This window comes from Ahaetulla prasina, chromosome 3 (assembly GCF_028640845.1).
Source record: "Ahaetulla prasina isolate Xishuangbanna chromosome 3, ASM2864084v1, whole genome shotgun sequence".
Lineage (NCBI taxonomy): Eukaryota > Metazoa > Chordata > Lepidosauria > Squamata > Colubridae > Ahaetulla > Ahaetulla prasina.
In genome coordinates this window covers 31,589,463-31,615,159 of record NC_080541.1, presented here as the reverse complement: position 1 = coordinate 31,615,159, position 25,697 = coordinate 31,589,463, and the positions used below count along the sequence as shown (strand labels likewise).

The following is a 25,697-nucleotide window of genomic DNA, read 5'->3' as shown; positions in this document are numbered from 1 at the left end:
TTTGTTGTTACACTTCAATCTTCCTCATCCAACTGGAGTAGCTCATCTTCCAATATCAAGTTGACATTGTTCTGGTTATAAATGCTATTTATTTGCTTGGCAGAATATTTAAGTGGGATGCCATTTTCTTCAATAGATTGCGTTTGGTCTAAGTTAGGGCTGTCAAACTCCCGGCCCACAGGCTGGATGCGTCATGTGCTTGGTCATGCCCATACCTGGTTTAGTGAAGGGGGGGGAAAGTCCCGTTATGTCACGTGATGCTGCTATGATGATGTGAATTTGACACCCCTGGTCTAAGTACTTGTCTGTGCCAGTTGGGGATGTCTGGGAGTTGAAGTTCATATTTCTTAAAGTTGTGGAGGTTGAGAAAAACTGGTATAGTTCATAGTTTCATTGAGATGTGGAAACCACTTTATTTTTTCAAAGTAATGATACACAAAAAAATATTTTATATAGAGAACATTAAAAGTAATGTTTTAAAAAGAATTTTCATGTTTATCCATACCTCTGAAAATAAGGTTGCATTCTTATGAATTTTATCAATGTTTAAGAATCAGTGAAGATATAGGTATGAAAATGCAATTTTTTTAGACCCCTTTCCAATTTTAATTGGAATATTTGTTTTCTGAATTTTTTTTAAAAATGCTTGTATAAGACTGATTAAAGTAACATGAGCCTAAGAATCAGACAAATTACTTAGAATAATAATTATGATATGGTTAGGCTTTTTTTCTTTATAGAACTGCATTTTATACTGAAGACTACTGAGCCAACTGTAAATATGAGATGCAACAAAGAAAGTTATGTTTCAAAGTTGACCGTTTTTTAAAAAAATCTTTTTTCCAATTAAGAATGGGGGTCCATTAATTTTTTTTTTGACATTTATTTACTTTTTAAAAACAGGTGCTGAAACTTTTTTTTGCAAATACAGTGAATAAGGGTAGTTTTGAACATAGAAAAGATGAAATAATATGAATGGCCACAGCCCAATATAATGTGGGTGGGTGTTTACTGAGCTTTCCTTGTACAACTGTGCCAGAGTTCCATGCTTCTGACCTGTTACACCTCCCACTGTTACAGTTCAGGTCTCTCTTCAGGAATAGCTGCCAGTAAGTTTTAAACCTGTGGCAAATGGCTTCCTTGGACGTGCAGGGAGGAAAAAAAGAGACCACCAAACCTATTTTCACTTTTGACCTCAAGTAATTTCAACATTGTTTTCATAAAAGGATGACAACTTCTGTTACATGCTGTGCTACCCAGCTGCATAAATTTAATTTATACTTTGTAACTGATTTGAATGGTTTCAAGGAGTAATCTATTATTTTAATTGATTTAACTCTGGGAAATTATACATAAGTGTAGCTAGAGAAACAAATCTTTACAGAAGTCTAACATGAGCACAAAGTTAACTGCAATTATATGTATCCAGCTAACTTACAGTGCTACGTTTTGAGTTTTATTGTGTTAACTGAGTGTATTGAAAGTAAATAATTGTAATATTTAAATGTCTTGATGAAAAATATAAATATGTTGAATTCACAGCTAGTACATTTACATTTCTCTTTTTATTAGGTGTGAAAACTAAGACTCCTCAGCCGAGTCTTGAGGGTTCAATCCAAAATGTTGAATTGAAGTACTGCAGCACATTGTTGGTCAAATGTGCCTCTGGAACCATCGGATCAATAAAAATTTGTGCCAAAGCCCCAGGTATGTACAGCTGGACCATGTAAAAGTTGATGGCCCTATTTAGGAAAGTTTGACTTGCTTTTCACAAGGAGGATTACTGAAAAAAGAATATGGTATTGTTCCTATGAATCAAACCTATTTCTTAATTTCTATTTTTGAAAACAAATTTGGATGATGAATCATTGCAGTAAGAATACTTCTATCACTGCTAATGAACTGTACCTCGGTGGTTACACTAAGTTTCAGTTGTGCAAAAACTAAGCATAAAAAATTAAAATTATATCTACAATGAACTTACTTTCAGCTGCAAGTTCAATTGGGGAAACAAAACAACCGCTTCATAAACACTTGGAGATAGGAGACAGACCCATCAATACAAGATTCAGCAGTCCACCTGCATTTAAAAGACAAAGGCCACTCTTTTGAAGACAACAAAGTACACATTTTGGACAGAGAGGACTGCTGGTTTGAAAAAGGAATCAAAGAAGCCTAAAAAGGAATCAAGGAAGGAATCAGCTATGCCAAAATTGAACAGCCCTCTCTCAACAGAGGGGAAGGGATATGACCTCATCTATCTCCAGTCTACAAACACAGTCCTTACAACAGTTCCAAGAAGGCTCCACACCCATTTGCACTATTCTGGTGACCCTGATGTCACAGATAAACCTCCAGGTGGCCTCAACAAGTCTCTAAAAGAATGCAAATGACCACTGTCTGCATGGAGTGTAAATCCTTCCATTCCCCACATTCACTCAGAGCTGAAGAAGCTTTTTGGATGAGAAGTAAAATGTCTTCAAAGAAAAAACAGAAAGTCCAGTTGCCTCTTGAAAAAGCAGCTTTGGGACAGCCATGACCTGGATGTATGAAAATCTCCATAGATGTTTAACACATAGTTATTATTAATAAAGTCTTATGTCAAATGCTTTATTTTGGTATTACTAATAGAAAAAAATTATACTATCTGATTTTTAAAATTGTGCTATTATATTCTGTTTAACATCTCTTCCTTGCACTCTAATATTTTTTTAACCATCTATCCAGGTGATGGTGGAAAGGAGAAGCGTATCCCTTTAATACAAGGTCCATCCGATACCAGAGACCTACACAACAGCAAATGGCTCAAGGAAAGCAGAAAGCCAGAATCACTCTTTGCTCCAGATTGGTTAGCTTTCACCATTCAGATCCCTCAGTGTAAGGACTACAGCTACAGTTCTGGTAAGTGTCAAATTCTTGGAAAAAATGTACCTAGAAGGAGATGGAAGAATTTTCTGAGCATGTAAGAGAACTTCAGGAAAAACAGATGTTTTTCAGAAACCGAGATCCAGTACAATCTCAATGCAAAATTTGAGGGTTGTTTTTTTTCTTCATTTGACCACTTTAGACGTTTTCATGTGGATATTACATCCATCTTTCTAACCATGATACTTTATTTATTTAGTCCATGATAGATAGATTGTTATTGCTATTATTAATATTTTTGGTATGGAATATACTAGAAGTAAGTATCCCTTTGTGATATATTGGCCGATATGTAAACTTTTAATTTGCTTTCATAAGATTTATTAACTTAAATCAGCTGTCTGGTTAATCTTAAGAGTTGCCAAGTTTAAAAAACACTGATTTAAAGGGATTAAATATTCTTCGGAATGTTCAGAATGATGGAACAAATTTTGAAAAAGATATTTTGCTCGCACTGTTACTATGGTGACATCAACTTTAAGAAATTGGGAATTTAAAGAAACAGTTTTTCCTTATGCTATCATAAAGAGAAAATGCCATAGAATACTTGTATTGGAACTGAACCAATACAAAATATGATGGATGGAATATAAGAATTTAGTTAGGTTTCATGTTCATTATATAGGTGGCTCTCTTTATTTGCTGGTGTTTTGTTAAAGTTGAACAATCGTGGATAATGAAACCATAGATAATGGGATGTTGAAAAGATATACTTCATAAATAATGCAAAGGTCTGTTTGCCATTTTGCTCATGTGCAAAATATATAAAAACATTTTAAAAATTCTCCTCCAAACAGAACCTTACACCAAAAATCATAGATATTCAAAACCCTTTACCATAGATAATGATCTGGTCTGTATATACTAACCACCAACTCACAAAACATTGGGTAATGGGACCACAGATAACTAGGGCCACATGTATTTTTTTTGTAGTTCATTATGTTGTTAAATATTGGATATTGAAAGCTGTTTCCACTATTTTTGTAGGGAACAATTTATCAGTTCAGGGAAGAAATGCAAGAAAAAGATTTGGGTTCTTGTCAATTCATTTAAACATCAGATGTGGTTTAAAGACAGTTATACTTATTCTACATGCTTCTACAGGTAATCATTGATTTATGACACAATTGGGACTAGAATACTGGTCATTGAGTGAAGAAGTCATTAAGCGAGACATCATGTGAAGGCTTCACTCAGTGCCTGTAATCCTTCACTCCCAGTTATCACTAAGTGATTGTGGGTTATCAATAGCAATAGCACTTAGTCTTATAGCATTAACCATTCCATAGTGCTTTACAACACTCTCTGGGTGGTTTATCATGTCAGCATATTTCCCCCAACAATCTGGGTCCTCGTTTTACTGACCTCACAAGAGTGGAAGGCTGAGTCAACCTTAAGCCCCTTAAATTAAGATCTAACTCCAGGCTGTGAGCAGAGTTGGCCTGCAATAATGCATTCTAACCACTGGGCCATCAGGATTTTTAAGGGGGTGTATCCCCAGATAAGGCATATGGGATGCTTCAGGGGTGGGAGAGACCTTGGAAGGATCTGCTCAAGAGCTGAAAATCCTTCCTGCCAAATTCCAAGGAGGATTTTTAGCCCCTGAGTGAATAGACATATATGTGCCCACCTGAGCCAGGCCTCGCTTGGCCTCTCCCACCCATTTAAGGCTCCCTGCATTCTATACCTTACTGAGCTGTCTCTCTGCTTGGATTTCGGCTTCCTGTTGTTTCTGGGGACTGGTTGAAAGAACTACCTACCAAAGGTGTTCAGGTTGTGTTCAGCTTTCCTCATGAGGCAGTTCTTTCAACTAGTCCCCAGAGACAAACTGGAGTCCTCTCTGCAGTGGCAGAAGCTTGCAACCTTCCCTGCTGGTTTCCCCATTGACTTTGTAAGTGCCCACAGGTTGCCCAGATTATGTTCCAGATTAGGATCATGTGACCTAGATCACCCAGATTACGATCATGTGACTGGAGTGATGGTGACGCAGTATTTTGTGACAGCAGGAAATTTTTATGGGCCACAAAGTATCCTTTCTGAGGCCATTGTAATTTGGGCCATCATTAAACAAAGGTCATAACTTGAGAACTGCCTGTAAAGTTCGTATTTCAAAATTGGCTTGACCTCTGCTCATTCAAAGAGAAAATAAACCAGAAAGCATATAAACAGAATTCTACAAATTTAGAAAAAAATGTTTCATCTCCAGAGAGAATTTTATAATAAAGGGATAAGTCAATTAGAAAAAACAAAAACAAATTGAGAACTTACAAAGAATGTCCTTTTTCTTACTGACTCATTTTATAACATCTCAATCCCATTTTTCATCTCTCAAAAAGAACCCCCCTCCAATCTGCCCAGGACAGCTGTAGGGAACAAGATGTTGCTGGCAGCAGCCCCAGCAACCATGACCAATGCTGAGGGGCGCTTAGGAGTAAAATTTAGAAGATTACAAGATGTTTGGTCTAGTAGGAGGTCTTGTTATAAAAATGATTTTATTCTTTTTTCATGTTGAAGGTTATATGCTTTTTTTAATCAGTGGGTCATATAAATTCGTTTGCACCTCTTAAAAATTGCATAGAATAAATAAAATAGTGACTATAAGCTGAAATCTATAGCATTATAGATTTAAGAACAGTACTATATATTTCTTTCATTATACCCAGTAAAGGACAACTCTTTTATTGAAATCTGCAGAAACATAAATTACAGCAGAAACAACGTTAAATTTGATACCTCCATATGTTGCAGAGGTTAATTTTGTTCAGTGGGGTTAATTGGAAAGGAAGAGATGGGCATAAAATTCAGGATGGTTGCCTCAATCTTTTTTCCCCTTAGTATTGAAGTTTGGATAAAATGAAATCGTCATTTTTTCTATTTAACTTTTGGTAAAAGATACAATTTGTTCAAATAGAATTTGGTTGGCAAAAGAATGATTTTATATGAGTAGTACATAACACCCATGCACATGCACGCACACAAAATTTTAAAAATAGTTTATCTTGAAGAATTTTTAATTAAAGACAATTCACATTTATGGTTTGGACATAAAAGCCTAAAAATTATACTCATCTATCCTGTTACACTTCCTCTTCTGTCCCTGAGGATTTCACTCCATACTTTATGTGTAATTGTTGCTGATTTTCTATCATTTTCCCACTGGATTTCTGCTCCAAAAAAGAAAGAAAAAAATCTTATCCCTCTGATGACAGAACTTGCTTCAATGATTTCATGCTCTTAGCATTTTTGTTCACGGGAATTAGGAGCAAAATGTAGCTGCAGCTGAACATGGCATCTATTTTTGTAATGCTGAAGTTTATGCTTTGTTATTGGAGCTAAATGAAGAGATACAGGTGTTCTCTAGCTCAGTCTGCTGGGATTTCTTGGTGGTTAAGGCTTGCCTGTGCTTCCAGAGTCAAACAGCAGCTGTGAGACAAGGATTTATGCTTTTCTTAGAACTTTGGGATTTTAAAATGTTACATTTAATCACAAGCACAGAAAGAGAGCAAATGTTAAAGATGTTACATATACAAGTTGGAGGTTGATCTCTTTTCCATATGAACTAGTTGTGGGAATAGAGGAGCCAAGTTCTCTTTAATCTTAATGGATAATTTTATAAGGATTATGATATCTTCCAAAACATGGATATCTGGATACTTATATTATGGCATACAATAATTCTAACTCTTTCTCGTTATTCACATGATTTTAGTTTTAAGTGTCTGGTATCAAAAGAATAACGATAGTCTGGTACTTTGGATATTGTCATATATTGAATTGTATTTATCCAGGAACATGGTCAAACCCAAAATTAAAAAATGTTTAATCCCCATCAAATTTAAATAGTCAAGCAGATATTGATCTGTTCCCTGGCCCCCAAATCACCTGGGTTTAATGTATTTTTTTAATGTGAAGGGAAAATAAAAATTGAAAATTCATTGAAACTATTATTAAAACCTGCTAGTTATAATAATCTAAAAAGTAGAGACTTCACCCTGCCAACAAAAGTGTGTATAGTCAAGGCGGTGGTTTTCCCAGTTGCAATGTATGTTTGGAAAGTTGAACCATAAGGAAGGCTGAGCGTCAAAGAATTGAGGCCTTTGAACTATGGTGCTGGAGAAGACTCCTGCGAGTCTGTTGGACTGCAAGGCGATCAAATCGGTCAGTCCTAGAGGAGATCAACCCTGACTGATCTTTAGAAGGCCAGATCCTGAAGATGAAACTCAAATACTTTGGCCACCTAGTGAGAAGGAAGGACTCACTGGAGAAGAGCCTAATGCTGGGAACGATTGAGGGCAAAAGAAGAACAGGACGACCGATGAGGTGGCTGGATGGAGTCACTGAAGCAGTCAGGATGAGCTTAAGTTGACTCCAGAGGATGGTGGAGGACAGGAAGGCCTGGAGGAATGTTATCCATGGGGTCATGATGGGTCAGACACGACTTCGCAACTAACAACAAGTTACAATAATAATTTGATGAGTATATTGTCATTCTTTTGCAGGAATAAAATGTGAGCTTCTAAATTGCTTTTCTATTTCAGGAAAGTTTATAAATGGATTCAAATGTCAGAGTGTGAAAAGATATTGATAAAGCATTTCCTGGAGCTAGTTGATACTCAAATACTCTGGTAAAAATGGAAAGTAAACATGCTAAAACATTAATAAATGGTAATGACAGCATTAACTGTATCCAGAGATCTGGTGTAATGAATAGGAATTAACTACAAAATCTCAGTAATAATATTTCTTGAAGAATCTTCTTCCTACTAGGAAGAACTCCCCATTATTTTGTAACTTTCACACATGTGCATATATAAAATTAGTCACACTCTGGAAGAAAAATGCCTTATGATTACCTCAATTGGCTCGGGAAGTAATTTTCTAAACTATAATGTGGTACCAGCTCCTGATGACAGGGTTTAATTATAATTTTTTAAGGAAAACATTCCTGAAATCTCTAACATGAAATTCTAAGCAAAAACATTCAAACTGTTATTTTTGGATTATTATGTATGTGTTCTGACATGGTACATTACTGAATTAGGCTGTATATTTTGGAGTTGCTATTAGAAACGTTTATAGGGAGAAGAAACTGTGTCTTTTATTATGTGCAGGTTCTTCTCTTGCCAGATCTTATGGATGAAGTCATAGATCTATATTTATGATGCAATATTCTTTTCTTATGGAAATAGTGATTTGGCAGATTTAGCATTTTAGGTTTATAAAAATTAAATTGCGGTATCAGAAGTAATGAGACCAAATTTAATACAATACTTTAAAAACAAAATCTTACCAGTGTAGAAAGAGCAGCATACTTAAGATTTCTATTATAACTGTTCAAAAGGTTTATGTAAGGAATTCTTATATTCTTGTAGTTGTTTTTACAGGTATCAATTTTTTTCTACTGTCTAAATGGACTTTGGATGTTTCTATAAATACTCCCCTCCCCAATTGTAGACTTACTTCTATATTTTCATGGTTTGAAAAGCCCATAACTATTTTAGAATTGTTTTGCAGCTACCTGTAGCAACTAGAAAGCAATTCCTGTCTTGTGCTGCATATGTTATTGTGGTATTCTGTACTCATAAGAATATATTATATATAGAAGTCTGTATAATATGGACTTCTTTCAAAGATACAAGTAGGGAATTTGATTTTAATCTAACTTTAGTTTTGAGTTTCAGTTTTGAGGCTAGTTCTATGAGGACTTAATTACTTAAAGAGAGTGAAAAAGAAACAACATATATTTATTTTATTATTTATTTAATTAATTAGTTTGTCAAACATGTACGAGATAACAGGTATAAGTATAAACATGGGCAAGAGCACATGAAATGAATAGAAATAAATGGGGACAGTAGGACAGGGACGGTAGGCACACTGGTGCGCTTATGCACGCCCCCTTACAGACTTCTTAGGAATGGTGTGAGGTCCGTGGTAGTTAGTTTAAGGTTGAAGCTATGAGGAAGTAACAACGGAAGTCAGGTAGAGCATTTCAGGCATTGACTATTTTATTGCTGAAGTCATATTTTCTGCAATCGAGTTTGGAGCAGTTTACATTTAGTTTGTATCTAATGTTTACTCATGTATTATTGTGTTTATTATTGTGTTTATTATTAATATTAAATATTAATATTAAATATTTATTATTATTATTGTGTGTATTATTGTGTTTTATTGCAGATGAAACTGAAGTAGTAGTGAAGTAGTAGTATATCAAAGAAAGGGAATACAGTTGATAGCAAGATTGACCCTATAACAGAGGAAGACCAAAAAAGATCCCAAACCAAAGGGGCTCAATCATCATCTTAACTCAAGATCTGTGATAACGATCAATTTGTTAAAAATTATAAAAAAATACAGTGCAGAGGGAGAAGTATGGCTCTCCAAGGGGCTATCATTCTAGAGATTGGGAACCACCACCAGGAAATAATATTGCTTAATTGACTGGACACAAAATGTGTCTACTCTAGCTGACCTCACTAGATGGGAGGAAACTCTGATACCCCCTATGTCACCAGGCCTTATTCTGGGAAGGGCTTTATAGCCAGCACCTTGAATTGTACCTAGATGCCAACAACTGGCAATTGTGCAGCTTGTAATTCAGTAGGGACACATGTACATGCTGTGGCATACCCATCACTGCATTCTGAGCCATCTGTATTTTTGAAATGGTTTTCAAAGGAAACTCCATGTAAAGCATATTGCAATAGTTCAATGACTGATTGAAGGACTTTCTGGTGCATTAATGGACATAATTGTGTAATGGTTCTCTTGACCTTAGCTGCCACCTGCTGTGTTATGTAGTTTTCTATAATGGGTAGATTTGTGCTTTATAAGACCATGGTTGTGATTTTGTCTTCTTTTAAATCTAGTTACCAGGCTTTCAAAAAAAGTCAAATAGGATCAGGTGTATCCCTATCGTAAATAAAATATTTTAAGTTCTTACCATGATAATTTTTTACTTAACTTCTTGATTTCTGTCTTGCTTTTTGATTCAGTTGTGTTATTCAGATGTAACACAAGTTACATTACATAATTATAACTAATTATATTTCATGACTTTAAAAAAATAATATAATATAATATAATATAATATAATATAATATAATATAATATAATATAATATAATATAATATAATATAATATAATATAATATAATATAATATAATATAACATAACAACAGAGTTGGAAGGGACTTTGGAGGCCTTCTAGTCCAACCCCCTGCCCAGGCAGGAAACCCTACACCATCTCAGTCAGATGGTTATCCAACATTTTCTTAAAAATTTCCAGTGTTGGAGCATTCACAACTTCTGCAGGCAAGTCGTTCCACTTATTAATTGTTCTAACTGTCAGGAAATTTCTCCTTAGTTCTAAGTTGCTTCTTTCCTTGATTAGTTTCCACCCATTGCTTCTTGTTCTACCCTCAGGTGCTTTGGAGAACAGCCCAACTCCCTCTTCTTTGTGGCAACCCCTGAGATATTGGAACACTGCTATCATGTCTCCCCTAGTCCTTCTTTTTATTAAACTAGACATACCCAGTTCCTGCAACCGTTCTTCATATGTTTTAGCCTCCAGTCCCCTAATCATCTTTGTTGCTCTTCTCTGCACTATTTCTAGAGTCTCAACATCTTTTTTACATCGTGGCGACCAAAACTGGATGCAATATTCCAAGTGTGGCCTTACCAAGGCATTATAAAGTGGCGCTAACACTTCACGTGATCTTGATTCTATCCCTCTGTTTATGCAGCCCAGAACTGTGTTGGCTTTTTTAGCCGCTGCTGCACTATCAGTAATCCTATGATATATAGCATTGTCTGAAGTAGTATGTTCCTTCTTGTTTCATTTTTGGATTGTTTGCATTTGGATGGTTCATTGCTTTAGTGTGAGTCACATTAGTGACTTGACTTTCGAAGTTAGTTGCACATTTTCAGGCTTAAGTAGAAAGTAAGGGTCTCCTCCCTGAATCACAGAGAATTGTGCTTGTACAAGATTCAGAGTTCTTATTCTGAATTTCCATAGTCCTAGTCCACCTGGTCACAGCACGGAAACAGCCTTGGTTGTGCTGGTTGATGATCTCTTGAGGGCTCGAGACAGAGGTTGTTCCTCTGTCTTGGTCCTATTAGATCTCTCAGCGGCTTTTGATACCATTGATCATGGTATCCTGCTGCGCCGACTCGAGGAACTTGGAGTGAGGGGCACTGTTCATCGATGGTTCTCCTCCTACCTCTCCGACCGGTCGCAGACGGTGTTGACGGAGGGACAGAGATCGACCCCAAGGCGCCTCTTATGTGGAGTGCCGCAAGGGTCGGTTCTCTCGCCTCTTCTGTTCAACATCTATATGAAGCCGCTGGGTGAGATCATCCGTGGTCTTGGGGTGAGTTGTCATCTATATGCTGATGATACTCAGCTCTATATTTCCACCCCTAACCACCCCAACGAGGCTGTTGAAGTGATGTCGCAGTGCGGGTCTGGATGGGGAGGAACAGACTCAGACTCAATCCCACCAAGACCGAGTGGCTGTGGATGCCGGCGGCCCGGTACAGTCAGCTAATTCCATCACTGACCATTGGGGGCGAACTATTGGCCCCCACGGAAAGGGCTCGTAATCTGGGCGTCCTCCTGGATGCACGGCTGTCTTTAGAAGATCATATGATAGCCGTCACCAGGGGAGCCTTTCATCAGGTTCGCCTGATACGCCAGTTACGCCCCTTTCTGGATCGGGCTTCCTTATGCACGGTTGCTCATGCCCTTGTTACATCCCGCCTGGACTACTGTAATGCTCTCTACATGGGGCTCCCCTTGAAGTGTACCCGGAGACTCCAACTGGTCCAGAATGCGGCTGCGCGGGTGATAGAGGGAGCACCTTTTGGCTCCCATGTAACACCCCCCCTGCGTAATCTGCACTGGCCCCCAGTGGTCTCCCGGGTTCACTTCAAGGTACTTGTCATCACCTTTAAAACGCTCCATGGCCTAGGGCCGGGATATTTACGGGACCACCTACTGCCACCATTAGCCTCTCACCGACCAGTGCGCTCTCACAGAGAGGGCCTCCTCCGGATACCGTCAGCTAAACAATGTCGGCTGGCGACCTCTAGGGGGAGGGCCTTCTCTGTGGGGGCCCCTACCCTCTGGAACGAGCTCCCTCTGGGGCTTCGTCAACTCCCTGATCTCAAGTCCTTCCGCCGCGAGCTGAAGACGTTGCTGTTTCGAAGACCAGGACTAGCTTGAATGTAGTTTTAAATTGGGATTTTTAAAAAAGGGGTTTAAATGAGGTTTTAAGTTTGTGTTTGGAGGTTGGAGCATCAATTGAATTTGGTTGTCTATTCTTTTGGCTGTTTTTTATGTATTATATGTTTTCTGCTGTTTTTTTGACTGTGAACCGCCCTGAGTCCTTCGGGAGATGGGCGGTATACAAATGTAATAAATAATAATAATAAATAATAATAATATAAGATTTTGATAAATTGGGCAACTTTAGTAAAAAAAGAAGAAGCAGCAGATAGAAACAGACATGCACATTACATGCAGATATTAATTTGAGCTGCAAATAAATACTATTGTAAGGTTGCTTCCAAAATTCTTCTGTGTTTTTTCTTTCCAAAGTTGCAATTAGAGGTGCACAGTTGGAATTTTCTGTTTCATCTCTATATATAAAAGCAAAAACCACTCACGCCATAATCATGAAATCTCCAGAACCGTAAAGCCTACAAACTTGGAATTCTACTCCCCCTTCAAACCTGAAAAGAAATCTGTTCCAAATCAAAACACAAGCAGAGGAGAGGAGTTTCACTTTCACTTTTACTTTCATAGCAGCAACCAGGAGATAGGATAGGGGAAGCTTCTTTAGGGCAAGATTGAGGGAGAGAAGGAGATAGGATAGGAGAGGCCTCTGCGGCAAGCCTGCGGGAGAGAAGGGGATCGGATAGGGGAGGCTTCTGTGGAGCAAGGCTGAAGGAGAGAAGGGGAGAGGAGAGGCCAGTCGTAACTACTCATTAATTTTCAAGCTGTAAGTGTCGATTTATCAAGCCCAATCATATAGTTTCGTAGGAAGCATAGGTATCCAGCTAGTTTTCTATAATTGAGACATGCCTAAGTACATCATTTAAACCCATGATTAATGCCTATACTGGGTTTACATATTAGGGTAAGCTACATTGTGGTTTGTTGGAATCCAGCTATTTTGGATTGCAAAACATGATTTATAACTTTTTGTAATTTATGTAGTCTTAGTTTTTTTCTTCTTCATGAGATTGATTTTATTATTAGGGAAGGGTTTTTTTCCTTTTTGTTTTGCTATCAAAAAAAAAATAATCAAATTTCCTGTGGAGTGCTACTCTACCCCCTCCTCCTATGGCTCTTTAGACCTCCTTTTGAAAAGGTGCCAAATGCAGCAATAAACCTTCACTTTTAAACAACCTGCTGGCCTCTTATGTTTGTATACATATCATTTAGTGACCCATGTCAGCACTATCAAATTTTATAAAGCAAACGGAGCAAACTATAATTTATCTTCCCACCTTAGAGCCTTACTCTGGAAATGGCTTACAGAAAATGACAAGAGTTAAGTTGGCACTGGCCTTAAATACAATCAAACGTTAAACAACTCTCAATTTCAATAGCCTTGATACCAGAAATGTCTGTTACAGATGCCTGAATCCAGAGAAGGGGGGAAACATGAGAAAGAAGCTCACAGTAACACCACTTATATTTAATTATCCTAAGTATAAATTGAGCTAGAGAATTACTTTGGCAGGCTTTCAAGAGTCTGTTATGATACCCTACTAACAAAAATGATATTTCCGATAATTCTAGTGGGACAGGATTTGTAATAGATTTTAACTAATCTTCCCAAACCGGTATAACTGCCTCAGAAGGGTATATCGTGGATCTAAGACTCCACTTTAAAAAACCTTCTCTTGCTCTTCAGAATATGGGTACTAAATTCCGCGTGCTTGATCCAGATGCAACTAGAATAGATTGCTTTGATCCACTTTGTCCTGCATAATTTTTTTTTGTTTTTTTTTTGTTTACATTTATACCCCGCCCTTCTCCGAAGACTCAGGGCGGCTTACAATGTATAAGGCAATAGTCTCATTCTATTTGTATATTTTTTACAAAGTCAACTTATTGCCCCGCCAACAATCTGGGTCCTCATTTTACCTACCTTATAAAGGGTGGAAGGCTGAGTCAACCTTGGGCTGGGCTCGAACCTACAGTAATTGCAGGCTTTGTGTTCTAATAACAGGCTTCTCTATTGCCTGAGCTATCCCGGCCCTGTATAATGTTTGAGACTGAGCAAGTAGTAATTGCTATCCATCCTACTCACCATCGTAGATAGCATTTAGTAGTTATTCCATGATGATTGGTCCTGTTTTTAGAATATTTCCAAAAACAGCGTCCCTTTATAACACCTAATTACCACATGTGTCTACAGCCATTTTTATAATCAAATAAATTTTGTGTTAAATTCAACAAGAGTCTCGGTTCTTTACATCAAAATCATAGCTGCCCATCAAATCTGACCAGTTGCAAGAAGAACTGGTATTTTAGTCCTTCCTCTTGATTCTTCCCCTTCCATTTGTCTGTTGGATATGATTAGGAAATTTCAATATCATTCTCCTTCCTTGATGAAGCCACTGTCTCCTTCCCTGATGAAGCCACTGCTCGGAAGTTGGAATATCCCCTTCAGAGGATATCAGACCGTAAAATGAAGGAACAAAGTTCTAGGTTTCAATATACAGGTAGTCCTTGGTTAACAATCACTCATTCAGCTATCATTGGAAACAATGATGACGTAGAATGAATGGTACTTAAAACTGGTCTTGAAAGTTTCTGCCATCGGTCACATAATTATAATTTGGATGCTTGTGCCCTTCCTCACCCTGCAGGTCTCACATATCTCTCTCCCAGCCTTCTTGTGAGGTGGCTGAGACTGGCAACTTCCTTCTGCTTTCCTCATTGACTTGGCTTGTTGGAAGCCAACAAAAGTTGTGAGGAGATTCTCGCTTAATGACCCATGAGTCTATTTAACAGTGGCAAAGGGGGTTCCTGGGATTGGTGTTGCTAAGCAATTGCCAGCCTTTTCAAGTAAACCAGACAAGAAACATAACTAGATGAGCTAAATTTATTTTATTGTAAGGGTACATTAATCAAAACTTGCAAGTCTGAATGTACAAATGTCCTCTCGCTACTTTTAGCCACTTGATTAATTAGGGCAGATCTTTCCTAAGTTTTTTTCTCTTAGTATTAAGTCTTTGAGGGCTCCTGCTTCTTCCTTGTCTGATTGTTTCCTAGGAGTTCTTGTAATGGAATATATGGATGTCCTTGGGGGACAAGAAAAAGAGATGCTGTGTAAATTAGTTAAGTTTATAACTGAAATTATATATGGGATGCATCAGATTTCTATAGGACAAATTTGTAAAAGCTCTGACATTTGAAGTATTTTATTGAAATAGATCTAGCCAGACTCAATCAAGAAGTAGATAAACACTGTGTCAACTATGCCTCAAGAATCATAGGAAGAGAGATAGCTTTGTGTTGGCGTGCTTAGTTATGTTTTTTTGATCTCAATAAAAACCCAAGCCTTTAACTGAGAATCTTGATATTGGAGGATAGAAACTATTTCAGCAGAAAACAAATGAGATGGCCCAGGTGCAGAGACAGTAGAACATAGCCCATCAGGCTGCAACAGTATGTTTTCCCTAGCATAACCAACAGGCTTAAGAAAAGATATTTTCTTTTCATTGATAATGCCAATAAAGTGGTCAATCTTTCCTGGAATTTACATCTACATCTAAGGTAGAAATAACTTTTGTATATTTGGATCATGGAAGCTCCCAACTCTTTTTCGACTCAAAAAATGCCTGGAGATTGTTGGCAGCAAAGATTGTGGGCTGTGATGTGCCAAGGGAGCAAAGTCAGAGGGCCAGGTCTTTAGAGCTTGGGCCAGCACTGAGAGAGAGAGAAGGCTAGAATTAGAAAGAGACAAGATGCATTCAGTATGAAAGGGAGTGTAATAAATTTTTGTTGATGTCTTTAAGAGAAAATTAAGGAAAGCTAATAGAAAAAATATAATTGTATAACGGAAAAAGCTAGTTTAAGGGTTGAAAACAGGAACAATTAATAGGTATATTAGAAACTCAAAGGTTGATACATAGGTAAGATAAGATAAAAAAATAAATATATAGGAGAAAAAATATGAAACCAATGTTTACTGCAGAAGAAAGTCTGTTTTTGTATTGCAACATTAAAAAAATAAACCTTTTTTGTAGAAGGGCATGGTTTTATCATGCCTGGGTTGTACAACCCTAGAACTGATAACAGAGTGTCTTGGAATTCTTCCCCCATCCTTTGCTATGCACAATAAAATGCTGTATAACAAGGGTGTCAAACTCAAGACCCGGAGGCTGGATCCAGCCCATGGGTGCTTAGATCTGGCCCGCAGGGCTGTCCTGGAAATAGTGAAGGACCAGCCCGCGGTGCCTCTGCCAGTGAAAACGGAGCCGTCCCAGCTGAAAATGAAGCTCGCGAGGGCCGCGGGCGGCACTTCCAACTCTGTTTTCGCTAGCAGTGGGTTGCAGGAGGATATCCCAGCTGAAACTGAGGAGCCTGTTTTTGCTTGCAGAGTGCTCGGGCCACCACAGGTACCCCCAAACGAGTTACATTGAGCTGATCATGCCTACCCTGGTCCCCCAAGGTCAAACACAACCCTGATGCTGCCCTCGATGAAATCAAGTTTGACATCCCTGCTGTATAATATCCCTTGGTTAAGGGGTGGCATAGGACTGTTTCTCTGGGCAAAAGAAAACTGGACTTTACAGATCAATCCCTTCCTTGAAATGGGGTAGAGCCTTAAATTCAACACTGTATTTTCAAAACTGAAATAATTTTATCTTGATTTTAATTTTTATCTTTAACATCCATTTTGTTTACAACCAACATGCTGGCTGGGGAATTCTGGAAGTGGAAGTCCAACCATCTTGAAGTTGCCAAGGTTGAGAAAAAACTGATTTAGGTTTTGCTGGTGGGAAAAGACTTTCAGAATCTTGCCAGTAATGATGAGTTATAGTCCAGATACAACCAATTTTGACAGCTCTTTTTTAAGCTCTTCAGAAGGCTGTGTGGTAAAATATACACAAGAGAAAAACTTTTGAAAGATGGTTGAGGAAATTACTATCAAATTCTCTGGTCTCGTTTTGCTTGATAATAATTGTTAGAAAATAAGGGTACTACTGCAGTTTAGTATATGTTTATACACACAATGGTATCTAAGCAGTTGTAGTAAGAGTTATATGAGCTATTATTTGGTTTCCAGCTGTTACAGAATGATAGATACCTGATTATTTCCATAGAGAAAACAAGGAAATTTTCTGGCCTGTTGGAATTATAAAAAATTTATATGCCTTTCGCGCTAAAGATTTGGTAGTAGATGAATAGAAGGAAATGTGAAACTTCTGTGCACCTAAAAGCCGGTAAATATTTTAATACACAAATACATAAATTGCTTAATATTTATCTATCAAATTTATATCTACATATATTTCACAAGGAGAGATTTTGTGTGGCATACAACAATTGAGTAAAACAATATAGAATAGAATAGAATAGAATTTTTTATTGGCCAAGTGTGATTGGACACACAAGGAATTTGTCCTGGTGCATATGCTCTCAGTGTACATAAAAGAAAATATACGTTCATCAAGGTACAACATTTACAACACAATTGATGGTCAATATATCAATATAAATCATAAGGATTGCCAGCAACAAAGTTACAGTCATACAGTCATAAGTGGAAAGAGATTGGTGATGGGAACTATGAGAAGATTAATAGTAGTGCAGATTCAGTAAATAGTTTGACAGTGTTGATGGAATTATTTGTTTAGCAGAGTGATGGCCTTCGGGAAAAAACTGTTCTTGTGTCTAGTTGTTCTGGTGTGCAGTGCTCTATAGCGTCGTTTTGAGGGTAGGAGTTGAAACAGTTTATGTCCTGGATGTGAGGGATCTGTAAATATTTTCACGGCCCTCTTCTTGATTCGTGCAGTATACAGGTCCTCAATGGAAGGCAGGTTGGTAGCAATTATTTTTTCTGCAGTTCTAATTATCCTCTGAAGTCTGTGTTTTTCTTGTTGGGTTGCAGAATCGAACCAGACAGTTATAGAGGTGCAAATGACAGACTCAATAATTCCTCTGTAGAACTGAATCAGCAGTTATAAAAATATATATTAAGTTATAAAAATAGTGATCATTAAAAATATAAAACAATTATTAAAATATTGTAAAACTAGTGCAAAGCTAATATTCTATTACTATTTAAGGTTTGTTAAATATATGGTTTAGAGTGAAATGCAGATTTGTTCTAAAAAATAGCTGACCTTTAATACATAAAATTATAATACTTGATATTTAGAAAATTTGATATTTTCAAAAGAAATTCGGGTTTCTTAGAAACGTTAAAAGTTAATTCAAGAAACAATCAGAATTAGCTTTACATCCTACGTTTAAAATGTATATAATGGAGGTTCAGTCAATGCTTCTCTACAATTTTTAGCTATTATTAAAATATAACGAGAGGCAATTGCCCTCTTCAAAAGGGTTAGCGTAGCAGAAACGTTGATGCATTTGGAGTGAAACATCTTTATCAAGTTAATGCAAGACACAGTCATGCCCTACTTGAATTACTCATTTATAATAGCTGAACAGCAGCCTGCATGTGGACTTTGAAATCCTGGGAAAATAGGATGTATGCATGTATTTTGAAAGTCTTTGCTTGAAACAGCTGGAAAATGTTCCAGTGGGTAGTCAGCTACTAGCTGTTGCCTGCAGTTTTCAACATCAGGAAGATGTGTTCAGATTAATTACTTACTAGATTCATTATTTCCAATGTGTGAATTTCATTGTCCTTTCTTTGTGACTGTTTAAAAATATAGGTGACTCCTTCACTAACTTGAACCTAATTATACATAAATGTGACAGATGTCACTTCTGATAAACGTATCCAGAATAATATCCAGAACAACACATTTGGACAAAAAATTAAATATGAATTCAACAATGAGCTTCTCAGTTTATTTGGCAAATAAATTCGTTTAACCAAAACAATATAATTAATATACAAATATTCTTTAAGCAAGAATCTCAGAGTATTTGATATCAAGAGACTCTGTTAACATAGTTGTACTAATGAAAAACCAGAACCAGGAAAAATATTCCTTAGAAGTTGTCCAAATAGTGACTGAGTTTTGTTTTAGAATCTTTCTGTAGTTAACTTTTGTATTGTTATAAAAGTAACATTACAATATTTCATTGGATTACTCTTATAATGAAAGCAACAAAGAAAACAAACTAAATACTGTACATGAATTAAAAAGTCAAAATTATGACATTTTGTGATGTTTGGTTTAATATTGTTCATTATTATTTCCTTTTTTAATTTGCATTTTGTATGATCTCATCTTTCCCAGCAGACATGTGTTGCAAACGAACTACACTGTTCTATTGAAGGACAGTGCAGCTGTTAATACATATATTCAGGAGGTGTGTATAATTTCATATGGAAGGAATATATGATCAACATTAATAAAATCCCCCGTTAAAAAATTCAGATCATTTGAGCAATTTCATGTATGCCAAAAAAGTGCAATTCCGCAATCCAACAGATGTGTGCCAATTTGAGCTAAAACTATTTTTGATGTTAATGAAACTGTTACAAAGACCCAGTCAAATTCAACTCACCTTCTCTGGCCTAATAGAATAAGTATATTGTTGCCTCAAAAATTTTCTAGGTGAAAAGATGAAAATGTTCAGAGTTTGCTTGTGGATATAGTAAGAAATACAATCTAATGGGGAAAAGCTGTGGCCATGTAAGCCACATTGGGTGCCCAAAGAAGAGCATATATGATGCCCTTGCTCCATGAACTGGACTGGATGCCATTGTCAGTGTTCCAGAAAACCCCCCACTCCAATAAAAACTCCGAAGCAAGCATCTTTCAGAGTTCCATTTACTAGGATAGGTAAACCACATCTGGGAAAACCCAACAAAACCCCCAAGACCATCCCCTAACTCTGCAGTCGATCACATGCTCCAATCGCAAACCGTCCCATCTCGAGACAGCACTCCAACCACTCCTTCTCCAGATGCAGGAGTGTCCTGACCTTGACCAACAGGAAGAATGTTATTATGTCTAAAGACAACCCCTCTACTAACCCCCCCTCCTACTTTCCCACACACGAGAAAGTGACAGCACAGAAGCTTCCAGCCTAGTATGGCTTCCAAAGCTGACAACCAGTTTGCTTTCGGGTCCAAAGCAAGATGTCACTTATCACCTATATACATGGCATGGGGCCAGGCTACCTATGGGACTGGTTTTGCCCTGTCACATCAGCCCATCCCACTCAATCAGGCAGAGAAGGCTGCAAACCCGTCTATCAAGGAATTTCAATTACAGAGTCTTGGAAAAGAACCTTTACTGTTGCTCCCCCCACATTATGGAACATCCTGCCCTCAGAGATGAGACAAGCCCCCACTTTCCTGGCCTGCCGAAAAAGAGTCAAAATATGCCTCTGTGGCCTTGCAAGAGTGGGCACAGAGGACCATGCACTGGTGGAGCTGACTGTCTCCATAAGAGCCCCCCATCTCCATAAGAGGCCCCCATATTAACTAATGTTAAATAGCCATCTTGGAATTTTCTATCTTTCTGAAATTTTAAAATATCGTAATATTATAATTCTAAAAGTTTTAAATTTATGTCAATTTAATGTTTTAATGTTAATTTTATATGTTGTTTTATATATCAAGTTATATTACATACTATCCAGAGCTGCTCTTTGAAGAAGCTGGGTGGTTTGGAAACACAAAATATATAAGTGAATGAATATATGAATGAATGTATAAAAGAATTGGGGAGGAAATGGGGAGGGGAGAAACAAATTCAGTTACTTACTTACTGTATATATGTACAATATATACTAAATATTATTTAACTTAAATAGTGCAGAATATTTACAGAGATGAATGATGGAGAGAAAAAAATCTACTACTTTGACTGTATCTGTTCCTGTTGATGTTCTTTTGGCTGCTCCTTCACTGTTTCTGATGAAGAAAATGCCTTCACTGCAGTTATAGGTGCTGAAGTTTATTTGATGTGGCCTGGCACTTGGCTAGATAAATCAGTCTATATATTTTGACAAGCAAGAGGGACAAAATCCTAAAGCATGGAGAAGGATTTGTTTGTTTGTTTTGCCAGCAGCTTAATCCCATTCTCCTTTAACTAGAATCAAATGATGACCCACATAAGGTAAAGTTTTCATTCTGCCATCTGGATTATCCATATGCTAAAAGTGAACTTGGTTTTGATGTGTTTATTAATTAAGCTTGCTGGCTTTCCACAAGGAAAGTAACCAGCTTCAAATCAATATGCGGTTCAAACTTTGCTAAAGTGTTTAGTGTTTTTATTGGCAACACTGCTTTAAAAATGAACTATATGACTTAAAAAAACCAAAAACAAAGAATCATTTATATCTCTTTAAATTTTACTTCCAGTGGTAAAGTATATAAATAACAACAGGAAATAACCTTAAAATGTGAATTGGACATGTAAAAATATTGAAACAATGATTGTATAGTGATTGTACGGGATGATATGCTAAGAATCACATTCAAAGTACATGCTTAATTTACTCTTACTCTTGCCATCTACATTTATTTAAATACACCTAGATCTTATAAGATATAGCTAACATTTTGTTTGGCTCAAGATCAACATTTAAAAATAATCTATGAAAAACATAAAGAATGTTAGAGTCGAAATAAATATTATTTTTGTCCTATGGGTTTTGCATATTTTATTGGGGTTGTTTTTTTTTTGCTCATAGATGCAATTCTATCCAGATTATCTTCTTGTTATATTGTTATGCTTTGGATCAAAAAGAAAGATAAAACAGCTTGAGTTAACAAGCTCAGAATGATTTAAAGTTTGTACATATGATAGAAAGGAGCCGAAGTTAGACTTATAGTGAATAATTCTGAATAGTTTTCTGTGCCATTAGCGGAACAAATTAAACTTTCACTGGTTGACTGCAGATACCTAAACATTGTAGTGTGGGAGGATTATCAGCCAGTTAACTCTTCTGGTTTATTGGCAGCAAAGCAGATTTAGGACAAATTTTCCCATGGCAGAAGTACTATTCTTAAAATTCCAGAAGTTGAACTAAGAAATTTATGAACTAGTAAGAAAGTGAATTACTGAACAGCCATCAAAGTAAGCATTTTATTAATTGAAAATTTATTGACTTCATCTTAAAGCCAGTTTTTTTTATTTTTTACTTAAAAAGATTAACTTATAGCATTGCCTTTGAAATCTGTGTGAGGTCTGTAGTATGAAAAAAAACTTCAGTTAAGCTGTAATTAATTATCCTAATTAAACAAATATTAGTAACAAAGTATTCTTACTCTGGAAGAGCAGTAGTCATGAGATCGCACAAATACCTAATCGAAAGTGTGAATCTGGATCTGGTTTAAATACAATATGGATTAAATACAATATGGATTACCTTTGATCTTCTGAGAAACTTGGGACTCGCTAGTCTGACTGTTTTGTTGACAGCACTTCAATGCCTTAAATTGCATAATATATAGCCTTCTGGTTACTTATCGTTAATAACACATAATTTATACTGCCTTACAGACAATATGTATTGGCAGATTGTAGACAAATCTATAACAGCAAAAATATGAAGTGTAGTTTTCTAGCTCAGTCTGATATGAATTCATCATGGCTTAAACTTCTATTCTACTTCATCAGTAATTCTGAGTTCTAAGATGAGACATTTACTTCCCTGTACCAGAAGGGTGCTTTGTGCTGCTGCCTCAGCTGATTTGGCTTGGTGACAACTATTTCTTTCAGACGATGGAAGAGGACACTGGAGAATCAGCTATCCTTCACTTGGTACTAATCCAAAGAGATTTGTTGATGAAGTAGCAGTAACATTAGGACAGATGCAATATAAAGCTGGAATTTTTGATATTAATGGAAACTGAATGTAGTTGATACATATATTCTACCATGCATATCTTTTAATAAAGCAGATTTTAGTAAATCAGATCAATGATAAGTAGGATTCCATAGCAGAAAAATATAGTGGAAAAAGGAAACATGCATAAATAGGTGTTCCTAAAAAAAGCAATATAAAAAGTTAACACTGCAAGGAGAATAGATCTAATGTAGCTCCACTTAAAGCTTAGCGAGCACCTGAAAAAAGATAATTTCAAAATAACATATATAGAAGATAGTAAGGAAAACAGATCACCAAGGAAGACCAAACGGAAACAGATTGCATGGATGGTGTAAAAAAGGTTAAAGTTCAGATTAAGCTGAGATTGTTAAAGGATGCTAAGGATGGTGAGTTATGGTAAAAATGTACCTTCAAATGTCTTTCAGATAAAAGAAAGCAAAATTGTTCATTATACCAAGTGGTCCTTGAATATTACAAAATGTTAACAGTAATAAAGAAGAATTCTTATTTTGATTTAGTTTTCTCCAACAAAACTTGGTGTGGTCCAAAAAATAATCAGGATGACCTTAGAGCAGTATTGAAGCTTTGTCGTATATAGTAGTATTGTATGCGGGAGAGATCTCTTCTCCCCTTTGGCTAAAGTTGTAAGATCTGTGCTATGAAGTCCAACAATGCTACAATAGAGGATTACACTTATTCAAAAAACAGAAAATTCAGATATTATATATGAGGATGTGGTTGGCAATCTTAAACCTCTGATGTGTAAACCACGCACAGGAAAATGAATGGAACTAAAATTTTGTGGTTTAACCACTAATGTAGACATGAAATAAATGCACTGGCTGGTCTAATCAGTTAAATTAAGATGGAAAAATCATTTGACAGGGTAAATGTAATGAAGGGTAAATTCTGAAAATGTCAAGCACTGATAAAGAAGAGCAAATAAGGTTATTATAAAAGTCAGTGACAAAAATGAAAACTGTCATGTTTGCAAAATAAAGATACAAAATTCTGGGAACTAATTTCCCAAGACCAGAGAGAAATAAAAGTAATAATACAACAGCATAGATTTTATCTGGAATTTGGATAGCTTATTTTAAAAATAAATTTGATGATATTAGAATATCAAACCAATAGTCAGTGGGTACAGATTTATTAAAATATTAATGACTGAAATGGCCCTCACTAACTGCTGCAGAAGTGAAAAGAATAATTTTACAACAGATAGCTGGAAAAGCCCCAGGAGAGGGATATGTAATCACCAGACATTTTTAAGGCATTTCCTGATTGACGGGCTCCTGTGCTTGCCTCTTTGTTGAATTCATCAATGCCACTGGACAAATTGTTGTAGCTTGGAAAGACAGTGTAGCAATTCCAATATTTAAAAAGGGAAACGCCTCAATCCCCACTAACTTTTCCCCAATAAATTCCATTGACATAGTTTATAAGCTGTATATAAGGTATCTTTTAAACAGATTGATTGGGCAGACACTAGGCAGAATATAGCAGAACAGGCAGGCTTCAGAAAGGAGCACAGTACTATAGATCAGTGTTTCACTTTACAATATCTGATTCACAAATCAATGAACAGACCCACAAAGTGCTTATTATGTAGCATTTATTGACTTGCCATCTGCCTTTGATACAATAAATAAAGGAAATGTTTGTGGTTGAGCCTCACAAAACCAGCCAAGGATGTTTTGCATAGATGCTGAATAGAGTGTAGTAGTGAATTGTGGTTGGGTGAAGAGACAAAAGGTCATATTAGAGGAGGAACATGTTTACACAGAAGCTGCAGAGAAAGCAGTGGGAAGTATGTTCTTTGGCTGTTGCCCAACCTCTGAAATACCATAGGGCTGTGGATGCTGAAAATTGTAAAATCAAGTGGTTTTGGCTTGGAGGGAGCGATTTTTTGGTGAAGTAAGCAACAATCAATGAAGTAAGATGCTTTAGCAATATCTAATTGATTTTATCGACTAATGAAAAAGATATTTTAATTAAACCTTTGATTCCTGTGTATATAACAATATATAAACATTTTTACTGTCTATGCATTTCACTTAAGTAATAACTTCAAAGGAGTTTCTTGGTGCTCCATTTATGAAGACCTTTGAGTGAATATCTTTGTTTCCTTAAAATCTCTTGAAGTTCAAAAGCATAACCATGCTCATTTATGAGTAGTGATGCATCTGGCGATTAGAATTACTTAAGAAACTTAATCATATTAGTATTACATCCAGTAACCAATGTAACTTTGTATATTTCAAGGAGACCAAATTTCCCTTAGATTTACAGACAGTGACTTGAACTTGTTAGTGTTTCCTTGGGATAAAGCTTTGAAGAACCTCTGCTTAGAAATGGTTTTTAAAAAGAAAAAAAAATCCTCCATTTCCTTAATTGGCAATGAGTTTAATATAACTTAATGGAATGTTTGACTAAAAAAGCATTGTATTATTAATAGAATGCAACTATATATAAAATGCAGAGGCCCATTTTCACTTCTGAACAAATTATTTTATTTCTTAATTGGATTTGTACTTGACAAGTATCTTAGGGTTCTGTACATGAAAAGTGTCTCTTACTAGCCCTTGTTTTGTGATTAAAGTTGGGACTGGCAACTCCATCATTAAGCATTGTTAAGTGGAAATCATGTGGCCAAGTCAAACTTACAACCTCACTTCTGCTTTTTTTTTAAATTTGCATTTATATCCCGCCCTTCTCCGAAGACTCAGGGCGGCTTACACTATGTCAAGCA

General features: G+C 36.5%; 1 protein-coding gene across 7 annotated transcripts in view; it reads left to right on the top strand.

Annotated features, from left to right (window-relative positions):
• VPS13B (vacuolar protein sorting 13 homolog B) overlaps positions 1–25,697 on the top strand; it is a 357,489-nt gene that overhangs the window by 82,858 nt on the left and 248,934 nt on the right. For all 7 annotated transcript variants that reach the window (XR_009154228.1, XM_058175718.1, XM_058175717.1 and 4 more), the window contains 2 exons: positions 1,573–1,707; positions 2,728–2,901. Coding sequence is in view for 6 of the 7 variants with exons in the window: in XM_058175718.1 (XP_058031701.1) it covers positions 1,573–1,707; positions 2,728–2,901 (309 nt within the window). In the remaining variant the exon portion in view is untranslated. The remainder of the gene's footprint in view (positions 1–1,572; positions 1,708–2,727; positions 2,902–25,697) is intronic.